Consider the following 19,299-nt stretch of genomic DNA (forward strand, 5'->3'; position numbering starts at 1 on the left):
CCTATTTCAGAACCTCCTATCTCTCTGCTCAGCGGAAGCAGTGATGTGACATGATGTGATCTCATTCGGGAGCTAAATAAAGCCATTGTGGGAGACCCAACCCTGGCTGCGCCCTGGCTCCATTTCCTGAACTCAGGAGTCTAGGGGGCATTGGGAGGGGGGCCGGGAGAGAACCTGTGGAAGGAGAAACGAGGAAGAGAGCACAATGATAGGGGTCCCAGCTTGAATTTCAGAAAATTGAGGAGGGGGTATCTCTGGGAAGGGAGTTGAAGATGCCTTGCTAAATCTCATCTCTTTGAAGGACATAATAAAAATGATTGGCGTTACAGCATAAGAGGTGGAGGTGAGAAAACGAAAAACTTTCTGAGAGATGGAATGAGGAAATGAGGGAGAAGGAGTCTGATGGATTCTGTGTTCCCAGAGGGCAGACAATGAGAATGGAATGACAGAGATGCTGGAGAGAGAGAAGCTCTTTCCAGGGAGAAGGGTGAGGCACACACTGATCTCAGGCTAGAGGTGTCTGTCCATGGGGCCAGGGTAGTAGGTGGTCTCCAGGGATGCAGGGGAAGGAGAAAGGGCTTCCGTTCACTGCATTTCACTCATCTTGCCAAATCTGACCCTGTGGGCAGAGCTGGGGCAGGAGTAGCAGACAGAGGCTGAGTACAGGGGGAGCAGCTTAAGCAGTCTTTCCTGCTCTGCCTCAACGCCCCTCGGTTTCTGTCCTGTTTGCAGTCCCCATTCCACTTTTCCTGGTTAGCATCTCGAGTTCCTTCTCCTCCCACTACCCCAGCCTCTCAGGCTACTTTTGTCAACTCCCACCTGCACCCCACACTCCTACCCAAATCTCAGCTTTGGAGGCCACTGGTTGGCAGGGAACATGCTCTGGTCCTCTGGCCCTGTCCTGCTCCCTGCACATCTGCCCATCCCATTTACACCCAGCCCACCAGATGGTACAGGGCCCAAGTTTGTAGACAAGGAGGAGAGGGTGTCTCTTGGTGACTGGCAGCGATGGTGGAGGGTGGGGGGATCCCCTCTACATTGCATCCAGATGTGAATGACCATAGATGGGCACAGGGCATGGGCTGGTTTCCTAGTCCTCTCCTTTTTTATTTTTAAACCCACCCGGCCGGGGATCAGAAATGCCATTTGTAGAGGCCTGAGCACCTGTGTCCCTTCTTTCCTGCAGTAAGCAGGCATATGGTAGCCCCTGGGTGGAGTGGGGGCAGTGGACAGACTGCAGTGGAAGAGGGAAAAGCAGACTGAAGGAACAACTTTCCAACAACCTGGACTTTCCTGGGGTGGTTAAGAGGACTTGGGGAAGGCTTGACACACTCACAGCCTGGAGGAGGGAGGATTCTGGCTCACTGCTTCTTGGTGCCCCTGGGCCATCCTGACATCTCAGTAGCAGGGCATAGTCTTGAGAGGAGGGGAGCCTGGAGGACTCACTCTAGCAGGTCTAGGGACACAAGGCCTAGGAGTGAAGTGTACAGAGGCAGGAAGGAAATGTTAGGCTATTCCTGCCCTTCCACCGCCTTGGTACCTGATCCTTCTTTTGGGAATGGGGCTCACCAAGGGTCCTTAACCCCAAGACACACTGAGCTGAACCCTGACGACAACCAGGGCTGTTGGGTGGTGAGAACAATGCCCAACTGGTAAAGGGAGAAGGAGCTGGGAGTGCTCTGGCTGATGCTCGGAGCCCTTCTCCCATGGGAAGGAGTCAGAGTGGCTCTTACTTCCCATTTGACCAGAGTCTTGGAAAGAAAACATCATAACTCTTTCTCACTCATGAACTTTTCCTCATGCTGCTTTATCTGCCCAGAATCCTCCTACACCAACTTGGCCAAATCCTAACCACTTCACCCCTGCAGGCCCCCATCAAAGGCTCTCTACCTCCTTCTGTTTCCTTTTTCTGAGCCCCCCACCAGGTACATGTGTTCTCTCCTTTGATAGCCCAAAACCTTCTGTTGAAACTTCTTTTGTGGCATTTGGCATACACTCTGGGAAGTTTACTATTTGCAATTAGTATTTTGTCTATATACACATGCGTGCACATATGCGCACACACACACACACACACACAAGCATATATATGCTCATAAGACTGTGAATTCCTTGAGGGCAGGAACAATATCTATTTCTCTTTGCTTGGTTTGGCCTTCTGCCATGTAGGAGTTCAGTAGATGGAATAATAATTAGCAAATGAGGATCTCATTAGGTATTGAAAAGAACTCTAGACTGGGAGCCAGAAAACCTAAGCAGGTAATTCACGGTGAGACCCCAAGACAGCCATTCTCTGCGTCTCTGCCTCAGTAAAGTGAGGGGTGGCTAGATGCTCTGAAGCCCTGCTGAATGTGACACCCTTCCAGTTCCAAGTTCCAGGGTTCTAGAACTCTGCTCTCCCCTCTCTGTTTTCTTGATTCAGACTGGCCTGCCTGTGCCTCTCATGAACAGAGCTGTCCCAGAGGTGTTCCTTGCAGGTGGAGACCTGGTGGCCCAAGGCAGCCCTCGCCGCTGCCTGTCCGCGGTCGAGTCCGGAGAGCAGATGGAGGAAGAAGAGGAGGAAGGAGAAAAGGAGGAGGGCAATGGTTTCCATGCTGTGCCCCTCCGAAGGTCCGGAGCTTTCCGTTCCCATAACCACAACTACGACCCCTTTAAGAGACATAGCTGGGGGTCTGGTAGGGAGCTCCAGGATCCACTGAGCAGGTAAGCCCCCCAGGGCACCTCCAGTCTCTCCTTCTTTCAAGTCCTCACCTTGGAGAAAGTAATTGGAAAGGAATATTCTGGTGTCCTCGGTCCCTCGATTATCTCCCTAGAAAGACAACCACCTCTGAAAGATGACAGAAGTTGAGGAGCCCTGGGCCCCCTTCCCTGGGGAAAATGAAACAGGCTTATTATGGGCCTCTGGCAGGGGTGGCCCTCCCTTTCACAGTGTGGCTCCTTCTAGTGGTTCTAGCGCCTTCTTTCTACCTGGTCTCTAGGGCAGGGCTGGGGAGGAGGTATGGAGTTGCAGTATCAGGATACTTGGATCTTATTGCCTCCACGCCTCATTTTGGGTTTCATAGAACCAAACAATGGTATCAGGGACTCAGGGATCACACGGTTCAATCTCCTCATTTTATGGATAAGGAAACCGAAGCCCAGAGAACTTTGGGAGATTTCTTGAGAGAAGTGGTCCCAGGGTCGGGGCATTGTATCTACCCCGTTTCCAGATTCCTGCCAACCTGTTGGTTCCAGGACGAGGAAGATCCAAGGTGTCTTGGACTAATTCATAATACAGCTCAGCAATGGGGGAACAGAGACTCTCGCTGAAGTGCTGCTCACACTGGGGGGACTGGAGGAGAGGGACCCATCTCTTCCTCCTCCCCTGGAAAATCCCTCACCACTTCCCCAAAGACGGAGGAAGTCAGAAAGAGAAGGCCCAGGGCGCCCAGGGGAGTGGTCTTCATGGAGTTCAGTGCAAGTGGTCATTGTAGGGCACGGTCCCCTGCTTTGGCAATGGTCCCTTTGAACAAGGTCCCTCAGTTCTGGTGAGTTGGCCAACCCTCTCTAGCTCCTGGGCAGGACCGGTTGGGCTCGGTGAGGAGGACCCTGGGCCTTGTCCCTGGACTGTCTTGGGTGGGAGCCTGGGAGAGAAGCAGTGCACCCACGGCTCATGGCACCTGCTCAAGAGCAGGTGATGGAAGATGGAGAAGCCCTGCGTACCCCTTATGTGGTGCCAGCTGTTCCTCGGGGTCTCCGAGCATTGCCCTTGCTGATCAAGTATTAACTCTGTCCCTTGGGTAGAGAGGGAAGGGAGCCCTAGGTGCACCATTTAGCTGGGTAGGGGCAAAGGTAGGCATCGGAAACTGCGAACAGTGAGAATCCTGTTTGCCCTTCGCCTTCCCGGAAACACTGACTTTCCTCTGGAGGGCAGTACTATCTTTGACCAGCAGGGGTCATCCTTGCCCGCAGCCGCCTCTGCAGCTCTGCCAAAGCAAAGCCCCACAGGAAGGCTGGTTTGGGTCTGGGCTGCATCGGTGCCAACAGGAAGGGCTGGGGTGGGCTGGGGGCAAACAGCAGGGCTGGGCTGGGGTGGTGCTCCTGGTGCCTGTCACTGGCCGCTGGACACAGAGGGCAGTGGTGGCAATGTGTGTTTCAGGAGGAATCTTCAGGCATCGGGATGCCGAGACCCCCACCAGGCCCCCTTCCTGCAGAGCCAAGAAGAACTGGACACCTTTCTGGGACTGCAGCAGCAGGGTGGTCAATCGTCCGGTGTGGTATGGACGGACAAATCCCCAAGGAGGCCACCGCCTCGCTCCCCCTCTCCCGCCCCCTCGCCTGTCCAGCCACCACTCTGAATGTCTTCTGTTTGGCCAGCTGCTGGGTCTCCCTCTGCCCAGGCATAGCTCTGCGACTCTTATCTGACTGCATCTGACACTGTTGTTTAGACCCCTCTGTCTGCTTCCCTGGGCCTGGATGCTCTGTCCCTGACTTGGTATCCTGCCTCAGTCTCTAAGACTCTCTGTTTCCTCCTTTCTGTGTGTCTGTGTGTTCATGTGGGATTCTCTGTTCCTCCTTATTAAAAGGCCCCTGTTCCCCCTAGTTGTTATAACCATTTCTTTCTGTGGACCCCACACTTCTCAGATTGGGAGCTAAACTTATTATTTGTGGGATGAAACCAGGCAGCTGGTAAAAGACGATAGTTATCTAACAAGAAACTCATAGGCCTATGAAATGAGAAAGAATATAGAGATTGCTCAGCCTTCTGCCTTAAGGAACAGAACTGGGGTGGGGAGGGAAATCCCAAACCAGGATCTGAGGACTGCTGAGGATTCACGAAGGCTTTAGAGACTCCAACTGGGTCTGCTCTCTAAAAGTCCCTGACTACATGCAGATGCCTCCAAAGCTGGGTGGCGAAAGTTGCGTCCCCTCCAGCTCATCTTCTGCTGGATATGAGGCTACCAATCGTGACCTCATTGTTTGGGTGGCTGTGGGGTGAGAGAGGGGCTGACAGGGGCTATGTACAGACTGTCAGGGAAGCAGCAAGAAGCCATCTCACCCCATCACCTGCTTTTCTCCATCATCTCTGAATGTCTCCCCCCACCCCATTTCAATGTGGTATAGTAGAAAGAACAGGGATTTGGGGGCTAAACTGACACTTAGATCCTTCATTTACCATCTGGGCAATTTATTTCATCTTTCTGAAAATAAGAACATTAAAAAGTATCTTTTAAAGTCATGATTATTAGATGAAAAAAGGTGTTAAAGCACCCAGCACAGAGGCTGGCACACAGGATGAGTTCAATAAATAATTTTTTTTTTCCTCTTCTCCCCTCCATTGCTTTGTACTTTTTTTCCTTCTATTTTACCTTTTTGGTATTATGTCTTCTTCCTTAAGCCCTACCTTAGTTTTCTTTTTCTCATATGTTTGGGTTTTTTGTTTTTTTTTCCTGCAAGTTGGAATAAGTACTCCACTAAAGTCCACAGACCAGAAGTCTGAGACTGGGGTTGCAGACTGGCAATCCAGGAGTCAAATCTAGCTCCCTAATTTGTTGTGTTTGGCCAGTGCTGTGCTTACACTTTTTAAAAATTCAGGTGTCCTTTAATGGGGCCTGTGCGCTCCAGTTTGCCAACATTGCTAATACTCCCTGTTGTATTTTTCCCTTTGTCTTCTTAATATTTTTAAATGAATGGTCACCCATCTCACCCGTCTGGAGAACTAGAACTTCATCAATGCATTTGTCTTTACTCATGTCTTCATTCCTCCCTTCTCCTGTTTGCTGTGGCCCCTTCAGAGGTAATCACCATCTCGCGCCCATATTTGCAAGAATTTCCCTACAATGGATACTTTACAGTGGAATTATTAGGTACTCAGTTTTACAAATTATTTTTCACTCCCATCAGCAATACATAAGAGCTCCCATTGATCCACGTCTTCAATATTTGATGTCATTAGACTTAATTTTTGCCAATCCAATCGTTATAAATCTCACTGTGCTCTTAATTTAAATTATCTTATTACAAAAAAAAGAACATCTTTTCATATGTTTATTGTCCATTTGTGTTTCCGAATCTGTGAAACTCCTGTTCATGTCTTTTGCCCATTTTCTACTGGGTTCTTTGTTTTGCTTTTGTTTTTGTTTTTCTTTACTGTATTCAGTGTGTTCTTTATATATTCCAAATACTCTTTGTTCATATGTATTGTAATTATCTTTTCTCAATTTGTGATTGTCTTTTTCCTCTCCCGTGATGTCTTTAAACAGAATTTCTTAAAGAAATGAACATATTTATTGAAGTATGTTATACATAGAAAGAGTGAACAAAAATTCTTTGAGATGTTGATTTCAGTTGTATTGAATCTAAATTAATTTAGGGAAAGGTGACATCTTTACAATATTGAGTCTTCCTATCCATGACAATTGTATAGCTCTCCAATTTCTCCAACAGGCCTTGTGGATATTTGTTGGATTTATTCTTAGATATATTATAGTTTGGTTCTTTTTTTTTTTTTGTCAATCTTTCATTTTAGTCATTCCAGTAGGTGCCTTAGTGGTATTTCATTCTGGTTTTAATTTTCATTTTCATGTTGAAAACTGATGTTGAGCACCTTTTCATAAGTTTACTGAACACCCAAATATCTTCTTTTGTGAAGTGCCAGTTCAAGTCTTTTGCCTGGTGTTTGAAAAATAGCTTGTCTTTTTCTTATTGATTTGTAAGAGTTCTTTATATATTCTGGATATCCTTTGTCAGATATATGTATTGTGAATATTTTCCCCAGTCTGTGATATGCATTTTTACTTTAATAGTGTCTTTTAATGGTATGAGTTTTTTTATTTAGATGACGTCCAATTTATCAATTTTTTAGTAGTCAGTGCTTTTGGTCATGTTTAAGAAATCTTTGCCAATCCAAAAAATGTGAAGATTTTCTTCAATGTTTTCTTCTAGAAGCTTTGTAGTTTTAGCTTTCACATTTAGGTATATGGTTTGTATTGATTTCTGTGTATGGTAGGGGTCAAGGTTTATTTATTTTCTTAATATAAATATCCATTTGCACATCATAATTTATTTAAGGGCCTTACTTTCCCTATTGAGTTGTCACGGTGCCTTTCTTGAAAATCGTGACCATATTTGTATGGGTCTACTTTTGAGCCGTTTTTTGTTCCACTGATCTATTTGTCTGTCTTTATGACAATCACACTGTCTTAATTACTGTGGTTTTATTGTAAGTCTTAAAAATCCAGTGTAAGGAAGACTACTTGGCTATTCTTGGTCTTTTGCATTTCCATATGAATTTTTAAATTAGCTTATCAGTTTCTATAAAACAAAATATCCTGCTATATTTTGAATACGATTACATTGCATCTAAAGATTAATTTAGGACCAATCTACATGGTAACAATGTTGAGTCTTCCTATCCATGAAAATATATCTATTTAGTTAAACTTTCAAAAAACATCCTTTAATAAAGTATTGGGTTTCTTCATATAGGTCTTGCCAATCTTTACTAGATTTATTTCTAGGTGCCTTGTAAGTTTTTGTTGCTTTTATAAATGCTTTCTTAATTTAAAATTACATTTAATGATTATTTTGGTTTATAGAAATGGAATTGAATAGATCCTTGTATAGTGATCTTATAGTTATTTATATTACTGAAGTTTTTTTTCAGTTCTAATAATTTATCTGTGGATTTCTGGGGGCTTTTGTAAGTAGACAATCATATCATCTTTAAATGACAATTTTACTGTTTCTTTTCCTATCTTCATTGCGTTCATTTCTTTTTCTTGCCTTACTGTGCTGGCTATCAATACTTGACAGAAATGGTGATAATGGACATGATTGTCTTGTTTTTTATTTTAGAGGAGTACATCTTAATGTTTCACTGTTGAGATTGATTTTGCCTGTAAGTTTTTGAAAGATAATCTTTGTCAGGTTAAGGAACATCCCTTCTATTCCTAATTGCCATGGCTTTGAATGTGTTGAATTTTATCCACGCTTTTCTACATTTATTGAAATGGACACTTTTTTTCCTTCTTTAGTCTGTTATTGAGGTGAATTACACTTAAAGATTTTTCTCCTGTTAAACCACCTTTGTATTTTGAATTCAACTTAACATTGTTTCATTATCTTTTTCCTGCACTGCTGAATTTCATTTGTGGTATCAATTATCTATTGCTGCATAACAAATCACCCTCAAACTTAGTGGCTTAAGGCAACAAGTGGTTTTTTTTTTTTTTTTGCTCAATATTCTGTGGGTGGGCAATTTGGGCTGAGCTCAGCTGGGTAGTTTTTTTGCTGATCTCACCTGGAGTTGCTTACATAGTTGCAGTTGTTTGGCGATTTGAATAGGGCTGAATGGTCAAGGATGACCTTGCTCACATATCTGTGAGTTGGCAGGCCACCAGTTGGGATACCTTGTTTCTCATCCACAAGGCTTGCTTTGGCTTGTTCACACAGCAATGGAACTCCAAGAGGGTAAGAGTGGAAACTTCAAGACTTCTTGAGGCCTAGGCTCAGAAATCACATAATGCCACTGCATTCTACTCATAGAAGTAAGGCAGAAAGCAAATGGTCAACCCAAATTCAAACAGGGAAGAAACAGACTCTTTTTTAATAGGAGGAGCTGCAAATAACTTGTGGCCATTTAAAATCTACTAATATTGCTAATATTTTGTTTGAGATTTTTAAATTTAGGTTCATAAGAAAGATTGGCCCTTAATTTTCTGTTGTTGTACTGTCCTTATATAATTTTAGAATCAAGGTTATGCTTGCCTTATATATAGAGTTGGAGAGTGTTCTTTTTCTATTTCTTTTTAAGAGTTTGTAAAAGATTTCAGTGATCTGTTCCTTGAAAGAGCTGTCCCTTCAGTTTTAAAATCGTTTTGGCCTGGTGTTTTGTTTTTGTTTTTGTTTTTGTTTTTATAGGAAGATTAACTACTGATTCAATTTCTTTAATAGGACCATTCAGACTTTCTGTTTCTTCTTGATTCAGTTTTGGTAAGTTATACATATATATACATATTTATATATATTTTTTCTTTTTCTTTTTTAAAGCATTTTTCTATTTTATTTGCATTTTCAAAATTATTGGCATGAAGTTGCAGGTAGTATTCTCTTAACTTTTTAATTACTGCTCTTTCTGTAGTTAGGTACACGTTTTCATTTTAATTTTGTTTATTTGTGCTTTCTCTCTCTTTTCTCTTTATTTCTCTTATCAGAGATTTGTCTGTTTTATTTGCCCATTCAAGAAAACAGATAATTCTTGGGCTTATTGATCCTCTCTATTTATCCTTCACACTGATTTCTGCTTTTATCTTTATTTTATCTTTCTTTCTGTTTTTCTTTCTAAGTTGGCACAGCTCATTAACTTTCGGCTTGAAAATTTTTTCAATATAAGCATTCTAAGGCTATAAATTGCCCTTGAAATACCACTTTGGCTGTCCCCCACAAGTTTTGTTCTGCATTTTTACCATGATTTAGTTTTAAAATATCTTTACATCTCCATTATCATTTCTTCTTTGATCTATAATTTATTGAAAAAGGTGTTTTAGAATTCTAAATCCATACATATTTTTAAAAACTTAAAGTTTTGAAGTAGAATACACATACAGAAAAGTGTATAAAACTTAAAAGTACAGTTTAATGAATAATTAGAAAGCAAACACCCATGTAACCACTGCAGGTAAAAAAAAAAAAAAAAAAAGAGTGCTATTAACTATAGCCCATAGTTTACATTAGGATACAATATTCTTTCATCAGTTGTAACAAATGTACCATACTAATGCAGGGTGTTACTAATGGAGGGGGGGTATAAAAGAACTCTGTATTTTCTGCATGATTTTTCTGTAAAGCTACAACTTCTCTAAAAATAAAAAAATAAAAGATAAAAAAAGAATATCACCAAAATCCAGAAACCCCCTCCCATTCTGTTTCCCTCCTGGCAGAAAATGACCACTTTCCTGACTTTCAAGATTGATTTTCTTTATAGATTTAACACCTATGTAAGCATCTCTAAACAATATCAATTAGTTGTGCCTATTTTAAACTTTATATGGATGTAATCATACATAATCTAAATCTTTTGTGCCTTGATTGTTTCATATTGTTGAGTGAGCTGTGGTTTGTTCATTTTTATTGCTGAATAGTATTTCAGTGTATGACTATATCACAGATTCTTTATCCCGTCTGCTGAGACAGATTGATCTCTATGACAGATTCTTTGAAATATGTTAAGATTTGCCTTATGGCCTAATACGCAGCCAGGTTTTGTAATGCTCCATGTAGGCCTGAGAAAACAGTTATTCTCTAATGGCTGGGTGTGTGGTCTATAACTATTTCCACTCCCTATTGCTTCAGTTTTTATTGTTATCTGCCTGGCCTCTATAGGTTGAGCTTGTCACCTCTGGAAACCATTAAGCACAAATCTTTTCTCCTCCAAGATATTTTCTATATTAAGAAAGCCTGGGCTTGAATTGCAGCACAGTGATGAATGCTAAATAGCAGGAATAACTTCTCAACTATTTCAAGTGGAATATCACAGATATGGGTAGTGGAGAGCAGTGGGAGGCCTGGATTTGAAGAAGGGCCAAGCTTTGGGAAAGCAGAGAGCATGGGGGAAAGACAGATGATGTCTGACCTTTGGGTGAGGACTCTGGACTTCTTTCTAGGGTCAGGGTTCCTGTCATCCATCTGTTGGCTCTTCAGACCACTTGGCTACTGGCATCCTTTCCAAATCTGTATCCATGAGTGGCATCAATGACTTCTTGGGCTGCTCGGATCCAGCCGGTGAGTATAGATGGGAGTGAAGTGGCCACTTCCCCTGCCCATCTCACCACCACTACTCAGGGCCAGCTGTTTGGGTCCTTATGTCTTGGATTATATCTAACCACAGAACCTTGGAGCCCCAAAATGCCTTTATTTAAAAGAGAGGTCTGAATTCAGAACTTTGACCTTCTGAGACTCTCCTTCCAATGAAGGAGGACATAGGACAGAGTGAAGATTTCTGGTCTACTGTCTCATGAGAGATGGAGGACAGTTACTTGCAACGTACCTTGTCCTCAAGATGCAGTATTGAGAGCTCAGTGTGAAACGTCTGTCCTCCCCATCACCAGAAACAGAACTGAGACATAGGCCCCCGGCCCCTTCTCTTCGGAACCCAGGTGTTCTGTTCCCCTGGATCCTAAGTTCCTCAGGTCTGCTCTGCTCAGACCCCGCCCTCCCTCCCTGCTCCCCAGCTCCCGCCCTCAGGAATGGCGTCACATGCACCTGCAGCTTGGGAACCTGATCCAGGTGGAGGGGGTGGGGGAGGCAGCCCTGGACGCCTTTGTCTGGCTTTAGCCAGACACTCCTCCTCTCCTTTTGTTTTGGCAGAGAATTTATCCCAGTCCCCTGCTGCTGACCTCAGCAAAAGGTGAGTTTGGGGGACTCGGAGCCCTTCAAAGGCCTAGATGGGGGAGGGGTGGGTAATGGGAGACTGGGGCAGGGATTTTTCAGTCTCAGGGGTCTCTCTGCTTCCTGAAACATTGCTCCCCTTTCCATTTCTGATTGAAGACCTCCAAATATCCTAACATCCCTTCTCCCTGAGACACGTTGAATTTCCCTTCTTCTCTTTAGGAGGGAAGGCTCGGCAGGTTCCTGGTGGCCCCATTGAATTGGGAAGAAATTAGGGGGGAAAAGGAGCATGCAGACCACAGGGTGTCAGTTTAAGAAGAGTGGGAGTTGCTTGCTGATGTCAGTAACATAAAGGCGAGCAGGCAGAGCCACTGCCCACCGTCTAGAGGAGAGTCAGTGACCAAAGGGCCATGGATCAGCTTTGGATGGCTCTGAGAAATGACCAATGGGTAGTGGCCCTAAGGAGAGCTGGGCAAGGACTGTATAGCTCCAAGGGGAGAGGGCAGGGGCTGAAAGCATAGTTCAGGAATCCAGAGAGGCTGGAGATTTTATAACTATGTAAATAAGCATTTAAAATCAGCACCTGTTTATTTGGCTCCTACAGCTGAAGTCTAATTAAAGTGGATCCATCCTCTAAGACACCATGGGTGTGTGAGCCAGCAATGGGCCCTTTAAGATATCAGGCTCTGATTTGTGGTCCTGAAAATCTCTAGCTGACACATCCTCCTGGCTCCGGGTTTGGGATTAGCTCATGGGATGGGGCTGATGAAATCCCAGGAAATTCAGTCGTTACTGGCTTTAGGCCCAGAGGCCTTTTCCAAACAGCAGAAAGGGTCGCATACAGGGCTCTTGTTCTGCAAGGGGGAAATGCCCCCCCGGAGAGCCCCCACCCCATACCACTTCCGTTGGGAGCAGCATGAGAGAGGAGAGTGGGTCCTCCCATCCAGGGCCTGGATTAGGTAGGAAGACGGAGCCTGCAGTTATCTGGGAGGAGCCTGGAGTTTTCCCATAAATAGAGGGGCTTTGGAAACTTGTGTCCGCATCCAGGAAGTCTTAGGAGGTGGGGGCGGGGGGGTGGGTGGGGTGTTGCCAGTTCTCTCTGAGTCTTTCCTCTCTCATCTTTACCCTATCTCTCAGGGTGTTGCCTCTCCTATCCCCATTCTCTCTCTCCGGGATCATGACACCTTCAGCCACCCTCTCTCTGGGAGTAACTTTCTTCCTTTCCAGCTCTGTCTCCATCTGGTCATGTCTTCTTTTTCTCTCTGCAGTCACTGGAGCAGCAATTGTACCCAACTGGAAGGGGGCTCAGGTACCTGGGCAGGCTCCTCCCTGCGACGGACCTTCAGCCTCTTCTTGGGCATGACTGGAAAGGCCAAGGTAGGAGTCAGCTTGGGGAGGTGGGAGGCCTGGGCCCCATGATCCTCCCAGATTCCTTTCCTCCCTATCTCACCCCCACCCCTGCACCCCCAGTTAGGCAGAGACTCAGGGCTTCAGTTCAAATTTTAAGGGAACACATGCTGTCTCTCCCAACCTCCCTCCCTGTATGCCAGCAAATCACCTTTTCTCTGCACCCCCCCCCCCCGCCCCCGCCTCCAGCTTAGCAGCAGGCTGTGGACAGCTGGAAGAGAAGGGCCAGGAGTCTCAGAAGCTGAGAGGTGACCTAGCCCCACCTCCCTTTAGGCCTCGTGTAGCTAAGAAGTGGGCAGCAGGAGTCTTAACTATTGGACATAATAATGATAATAATTACAGCATAAGCTATACTCCAATGTAAGAGTACTAGGGTTGGCAAAGTGCTTTTACACTCATAATTTTATGGGTGGATACAGCAGCTGAAGGAGTGGAAATTAGACCATAGACAGAGAGGAAGCCAGGAAGGTATATGATTATGGAAGCACATGCATGGCCATATGTGTGTGGCCATGTGCAGTTCTGATCCCAGGAAGGTGAAGGCACATTGCTCTCTTCCTTATTACTAACTCACATGCACTGGTCCCTGCTGCTTGAATTTATTTCCACTTTTTTCTCTCACTGGCAGAATGAGCCACCCCTCTCCCCCTTTCCTCTCATGGCCTCCCCAGGTATCCTTGTCCTCTCTAACCTGGGGTGGCTTCTGAGTGTTGCGAGAAACTCCAGAGCAGACATCATCATAATCCCCTTGAAAAGTCATAGATTCTCACCTGCTGGGGTTGCTCGGGCTCATTCTTAGGGCCAGGCTCTCCTCCACAAGCCTGATGGCCAGGGCTTTGGGCTGGCAGGGAAGGTAGAAGGAAGCCACGTCCAACGTCGTGTTAGCATCTTCTCACTGCTGGCCATGGATGGGGAGTTGAGGCTGATGAAGGCATGAGACCAGGGGAGCCTGGGAGAAGGAGAAGCAGGCAGAAAATCTTAAAGATGGGGGTGGGGAGGGCAGTGGGGAATCTTCTTTCCCATGAGAACAAAACCAAACCAGAGACCTTGGGGTCTGAGCCCCAGCTCCCCACAGGCTCTCAGGTTCAGGGAGGCAGAGTCCAATGGTGGCATCACCTCCTTCTCCTACAGTGGGAACGGGAGGGGAAGTTTTGTACTGCCCAGGGCTATCCAGATCCCAGTCAGCCTGCATTTGCCCACACGTGGCCTAACAGTCTGGGCTGGCGGGGGTCAAGTGGCCTGGTGAAGGAGAATGTGGGTAGAGACTTTGGAGTCTAGACATGCAGCAGCGAAGAGCTAGAGTAAGGCAGGAGATTTTCCCACCGGCCTTTCCTCACCAGTGTCTCTGGTCCTGTCTTCCTGTTTCCCTCTCTGTCATCTCCTGGTCCACCACCTCCTTCCACCATACATCAGCCTCAGCTCCCCATCCGGGGCCGGCAGTGAGAAGATGCTAACAACATGGTGTGGGATGTGGCTTCCCTCTACCTTCCTTGCCAGCCCAGAGCAGGGGGATTCCTGGCTAAAAGGCTTGAAAGGAGAGCCTGGCACTGAGGGTGGGACTGGGAGGAGCCTGAGCAACCCTAATGGGTGAGAATCCATGCCTTTTCAAGGTGACTATGATGATGTTTTCTCTGGAGTATGCCTGCTCTGCTTTAGCTCTTCCTCACCCTCCTCCCAGACTTTCTCTCTCCCCCTGGTCCCTCAGCTCAGGAAGGAGGGGGGGCTTAAATCTGGTAAACATTAGGGGGTGGGGCTGGAGAGAAGCTCAGTCAAGCAGTGAGAGAAGGAAGTGGCTTATTCCTTCCCACTTGACCAAGCATTGTACAGCTAAAAAAAACACTTTCCCAGAGGTCAGCTCATTTAATTCTTATAACAACTCTGGCAAAGGTAAATATTTTAATCTCCATTTGGCAGACAAGATAACTTAGAGGCTAAGTTTCTTGCCCCAGATCCTACTGCTGTAAAGGGTGGAGCTGTACCACAAACCCAGAGCTTTGGCTATCTAATGTTGCCGCTGCCCTTCTCAGTAAACCTTACCCGACAGTTTATTCCCCTCTTCCCTTTTTCTACCATCTTCTGTTGGGCAGCCATTGGAGTTAATTATGCGGTAACCACTCTCTCCCAGAATACACAAGGTCAAGCACAGTAAGAAGAAACTGCCAGGCTCCAACCAGGCTCCAACCTGGGACACCCACCCACCCCCACTCCCTGCCCTGTAATGTGGAGGGACACATTTGTCAAGTTAAAAGGGCTAAAGAAGGTGGTGGCTATTTTTAGATTCTGGCAGAAATTAGGGTTGGCTTTTGTTTTTGTTCATCTGTAAAAAAATTTTCCAAAAATCTGGGAGCTATCACTGGCAAGGAGTAGGGCAGTTGGGATGAAGAAGGGGTTTGGAAGAAGGAACAGGGGATGCCAAGGAGAAAGGATGAAGGGTTCAGTGTGCCAGAGGATACATAAAATGGAAACTGAGTCAAGTTGCAGGCCTATCTCACTAAAAAGCCAGGTGTTCTTAAAGGTAGAACAGTTTCCTTACCCTTGCCCCCACCCACCTTCCCTGTTACCTCCTAAGAGGAAGGAGAGGGCAGAGAGTGAGGGGCAGGGTAACAAACAGTGGATGGGACACAAGGAAAGTAGATTGAAGGTTGGGTGGGAGACAAAAAACGGTTGGAGGGTCAGGTACTCTCCTTTATTAGAGAGCTCCTAAGTTGAGTTTGGGGATGGGAGGTCCCTAAAAGAAACCCTGAGGTTCAGGTCTCAGGCTCACTAGGTACCAAGCTAGAGCAGGGCTTTCCATTCTTAGCTAGCAATACACACCCTGCCCAAGCCAGGGAGAAAAGCTGAGATCCCAGCCCACCCCCTTCTCAGGGCCCCCCAGTGGGCGGAGTCATGAGGCCAGGCTGTTTTTAAATTTAGTACTTTCCTCAGCCTTGATTGGGCGCTGGGGGGGAGCAAGTTGAGGGGACTGGGACCAGTGGCCTGGGCCTGCTAGTTAGGGGGAGTTCCTGGGGCCTTCCCAGAGGTCTCTCCTGCAGGTAGAAGCCTGGAGAAACAAGCCTCCCTCATGCCCCTGGGAATGGCCTTTCTGCCTTCTCATTTCCACGCAACCTGCTGCGAGTATGGTTTTTCTTTTTTTCTTTTCTTTTTTTTTTTTTTTCTTCTGGCCTTTGCTATATAAGGATCCTAGGCAGGGGAATGGGTGAAGGAGGTGAAGGAGGGAGCTGCTAGGCAGGAGGGGAAGCAGGGGGAACAGCAAGGGGGAGGGGTAGGAGGTGCTGGAAGGGGGGTGGGTGCTGGAAGGGGGGTGAGGAGCTCCATCAGCTCAGCCAGTGGTGAGCAGCAGAACCCAAAATAGTGTCAGAGGCTAAAATTGGCACCTCCAGGAATGCTGAGTTGGGCTTGAAACCTGCAGTCTGGCCCTGGTGAGGGAGCTCAGGCAAGAAGCAGCTGGATCTGGGTTGGGCCACTGCCTCCTCCAGACCCTTCCCCAGCATTATCACTCAGGACCAGAATCAGGCTGGCCCTGGCAAACAGAATGCTTTGACCCAGAGCTCCTGTGCTTATGCTTTCTCCAGAGAAAGGGGAGACCCTGAGAGGCAGAAATAAACTGCAATGTGAGTGACCATGGTCAGTCTAGAGGAGGAATTTTCCCAATAGCAGGAAACTCATAAACGGAGGATGGCTCAGGCTGGGACAAAGGGTCTAGGAAGATGAATGCCTCCCCACCCCCAACCCCTTCTTGTGGAGAGACTGGCCATGCCCCAATTGCCCCCCTCCCCGAGTAGGGCAGGCTGGCTTCTGGTCACTTGGGTCGTGCCTAACTTGCAACAGAGAGAATTGGGGTTAGACACAAAGAAGGACTTCCTTGGCTTCTCAGCCTTTAGGGGGCGAATTCCCCAGACGTTGCTGGCAGAGGCGGAGCTGGGGGGCGGGATGGGCAGAGTGCGGTCCAGAAGGGCCCGCGAGGGATGGGGTTTGTGGGAGAATTCTCTCCACTCCCTGATTCTTCGACCTCTGGGAGTGAATCCTCCCCTTCACGCTTTCTAAAGACCAGCCTTTAGTTCCCCTTTGATTTCCCTTCCCTTCCCCCAATCGTAAAAGGGGTCTGCTCTGGTCTGCTTTGATGGGTCCCGAGGGCAGGAAGGAACTGGTCCTCCGCTCCCTGGAGAGCTGGGGGCGGATGGAATCCTCCGCTCTACGGGTCTTTAAAGACTGAAGTAATGCAGTGGGGGAGGGGAAGGGGGAGGGAGAGGGGAAGGGGGAGGGGAAGGGGGAGGGAAGACCTGGGGTGGGGCGAGGGCTGCAGGGCTGGACGAAGGATAGGTTTTAGGGAAACCGGAGTTAAGAGGCGGGTCCCTGGAGCTGGAGAGCGCCCCCAGGCACCGGAGGGGAAACTGACTGAGGGGCCCCTCAACCTGTCCGCGAATCCCCATACTTCCCCAGGATGGCCCTCCACAAACCCGGGCGTCCCGTCCCGCGCGCCCGTACCCCGCCCTCCCCTCCGCTCCGCCTTCCCCCTTCCTGAGCTCGGGCGGGGGTGGAGACTCGGGTTTGAGGAACTGGCGCTGGGTGCCGGGCGAGGGGAGTCAGACTTCCTGTCCCCGAGACCGACGCGTGCGGGGCGGACCCCTGCCCCCGCCCTCCCCCCACAATAGCTGGACACCTGGGTCCGCGCCGCGTCCCCGGGGCTCCCCCCACCGGATTATGTCTCGGATCGAATCCCTCACGCGGGCGCGTATCGACCGGAGCAAAGAGCTGGCGAGCAAGGTGGGCTCTGAAACCCTTCTTTTCCAGCTTGCGGTCCGCAGGGTGGCCCTGCGACCCCAGACACCCGCAGCGCACCCCCTGGTCTCCCCGTCGGTTTCCTGGGCGCCAAAATCGGGCGGAGCGTTGGATCGGAAAGCGGCGGGACGGGGTGGGTGGGGACTGTGAGTGAGTGGGGAGGGGGTGGGGGGAGCAGTAGGAGCGACCCGCGCCTCCAGCTTCGTACGGATTTTGTGTCGGGATCCGGGGAGAGAGGACACCTGGGGCTTGGTCGCCTCGGATCCGGCGGGACCGAGTGTTTTGGGCCGCGGGAAAGAAAGTTGCGCCGGTAAGGGACGGAGCGGGTGGAGGGAGGTGTGTGTATCTGACTGGGGACGATGAAGGCTCTCCGGTACCCCCTTTCCGTCCTGGTCCCTCTGGGTTGCTCTCGGCGAAACCCTCCTCCTCGTCAGTCGCTGGCTCTCTCGTTCCCCCTTTGTCCCCGCCATCCGGCTAAGGGGGCGGGAGGGGGTGGTTTCCCGGCTTCCTCCCACCACCACCATCACCACCCCTCCGAGACAAAAGTCAGCTCCTCCTCTCCTCGCAAATGGACTTTCCAGCTGTGATTCAGTTCGTCCCTCGGTGGGCGGGTGGCTGGGGTCGGGGCTGCCGAGGGACGACTCCCCTCCTCACCCCAGTCACCCTCAGGTGAAGGGAGTAGAGGTCTTTTTGTGGCTGGGATCCTTTCCTCCATCCTTAGGGGTCCTGAGCACTCCCAGTTCCATCCCTATCTGCCCCACTAGCTTCCAAGTTCCTTGTTCTCCTAAACTGAAACATTGAAACATTCGACCTTAGGCTGTGCTCCCTGTGTGTCACCCCCAACCCCTTTCCCAGATCTCTTATCCCCTCATCTTGGGACCGGTTTATCTGCCATTTCATGAGCCAGGGTGTCTAATTATCCACCCCCTCCCCCCCATCATGACCTCTTGGCCACTCCATTCCAAGTGCCTTTTATCCCTGTCTTTGTACCCAGGCCCACTCCTAAAGGCCCTGACCTCTCCACACCCCAGACCCCAGGAAATGATGCAGCTGGCTTGTAGGTGAATAAGTAAGAGCTGGGAGAAAGGTGGTGTGTGTAGAAAGTACCCCCCAGCTCCTCAGTGTACCCACACTGCTCCATTATCAGGCCAGGGCCCAGCCCCGAGTTGGTTTAATTTCGGGCTTGTCTCGTTCCCCCAGTGCCTTGCCACAGGCTGCCCAGCCTAAGCTGATCACCATCTTCAGACATGGGAGTGGTACCTCTGGGGGCTCTCAAGCATGATGGAAATCTGCCCCCCCCCCCCAGCTCTTAGTCTCTTAGGTTACCTGTTTTGAGACTAAGTTAAGAAAGGTTATACCATGGGGGGTGAGGGGGGCTTTAAGATCTTCCGTTGGGGGCTAGGATAAGAGTCTACTAACCGGAAAGCAAATGGGGATTTGAATAGGGCCTAAGACAAACAGAAGGCCTGGGTGAGATGGCTGAAGTGTGGTGGAACAGTGGGGTGGCAGACTGGCTCTTCTCAACCCCACACCAGGCCAGGCCCCAGCTCAGAAAATCTGTTTATTTTTTCAGACGTTTGAGCTGAGACTCTGGAGTAGGGCCAAGGGGGGCGGGAGAGGTTTTCTGAAACTACGGAAATTTGGTTCCACCCTGAAAAGGAAAGCCATGGGGGAGTGTGTGTTTGTGTGTGTGTGTGTGTGTGTGTGTGTGTGGGAAACCTGGAGAGGGGTGTAGAGAGGGGCTTC

General features: G+C 48.2%; 1 protein-coding gene and 1 long non-coding RNA gene across 9 annotated transcripts in view; one reads left to right on the top strand and one right to left on the bottom strand.

Annotated features, from left to right (window-relative positions):
* Positions 1-4,154: 4,154 nt before the first annotated feature.
* Positions 4,155-19,299, top strand: part of ARHGEF2 (Rho/Rac guanine nucleotide exchange factor 2) — a 38,022-nt gene continuing 22,877 nt past the window's right edge. For 2 of the 8 annotated variants that reach the window (XR_005215208.1, XR_005215207.1), the window contains exons 1-5: positions 4,155-4,256; positions 8,935-8,973; positions 10,644-10,761; positions 11,347-11,386; positions 12,636-12,744. Coding sequence is in view for 2 of the 8 variants with exons in the window: in XM_037825755.1 (XP_037681683.1) it covers positions 10,719-10,761; positions 11,347-11,386; positions 12,636-12,744 (192 nt within the window). In the remaining 6 variants the exon portion in view is untranslated. Of the gene's footprint in view, positions 4,257-8,934; positions 8,974-10,643; positions 10,762-11,346; positions 11,387-12,635; positions 12,745-17,369; positions 17,539-17,725; positions 17,864-19,299 lie in introns of those variants that run through there. The other 6 variants (XM_037825758.1, XM_037825761.1, XM_037825755.1 and 3 more) reach the window with 5 other exon arrangements.
* On the bottom strand, positions 12,488-18,033 carry LOC119526562. Its single transcript, XR_005215209.1, has 3 exons — positions 17,931-18,033; positions 13,545-13,723; positions 12,488-12,730 (listed from the first exon to the last, which is right to left on the bottom strand). It is a non-coding gene; the product is annotated as an uncharacterized LOC119526562 (long non-coding RNA).

This window comes from Choloepus didactylus, chromosome 2 (assembly GCF_015220235.1).
Source record: "Choloepus didactylus isolate mChoDid1 chromosome 2, mChoDid1.pri, whole genome shotgun sequence".
NCBI classification, from domain to species: Eukaryota; Metazoa; Chordata; class Mammalia; order Pilosa; family Megalonychidae; genus Choloepus; species Choloepus didactylus.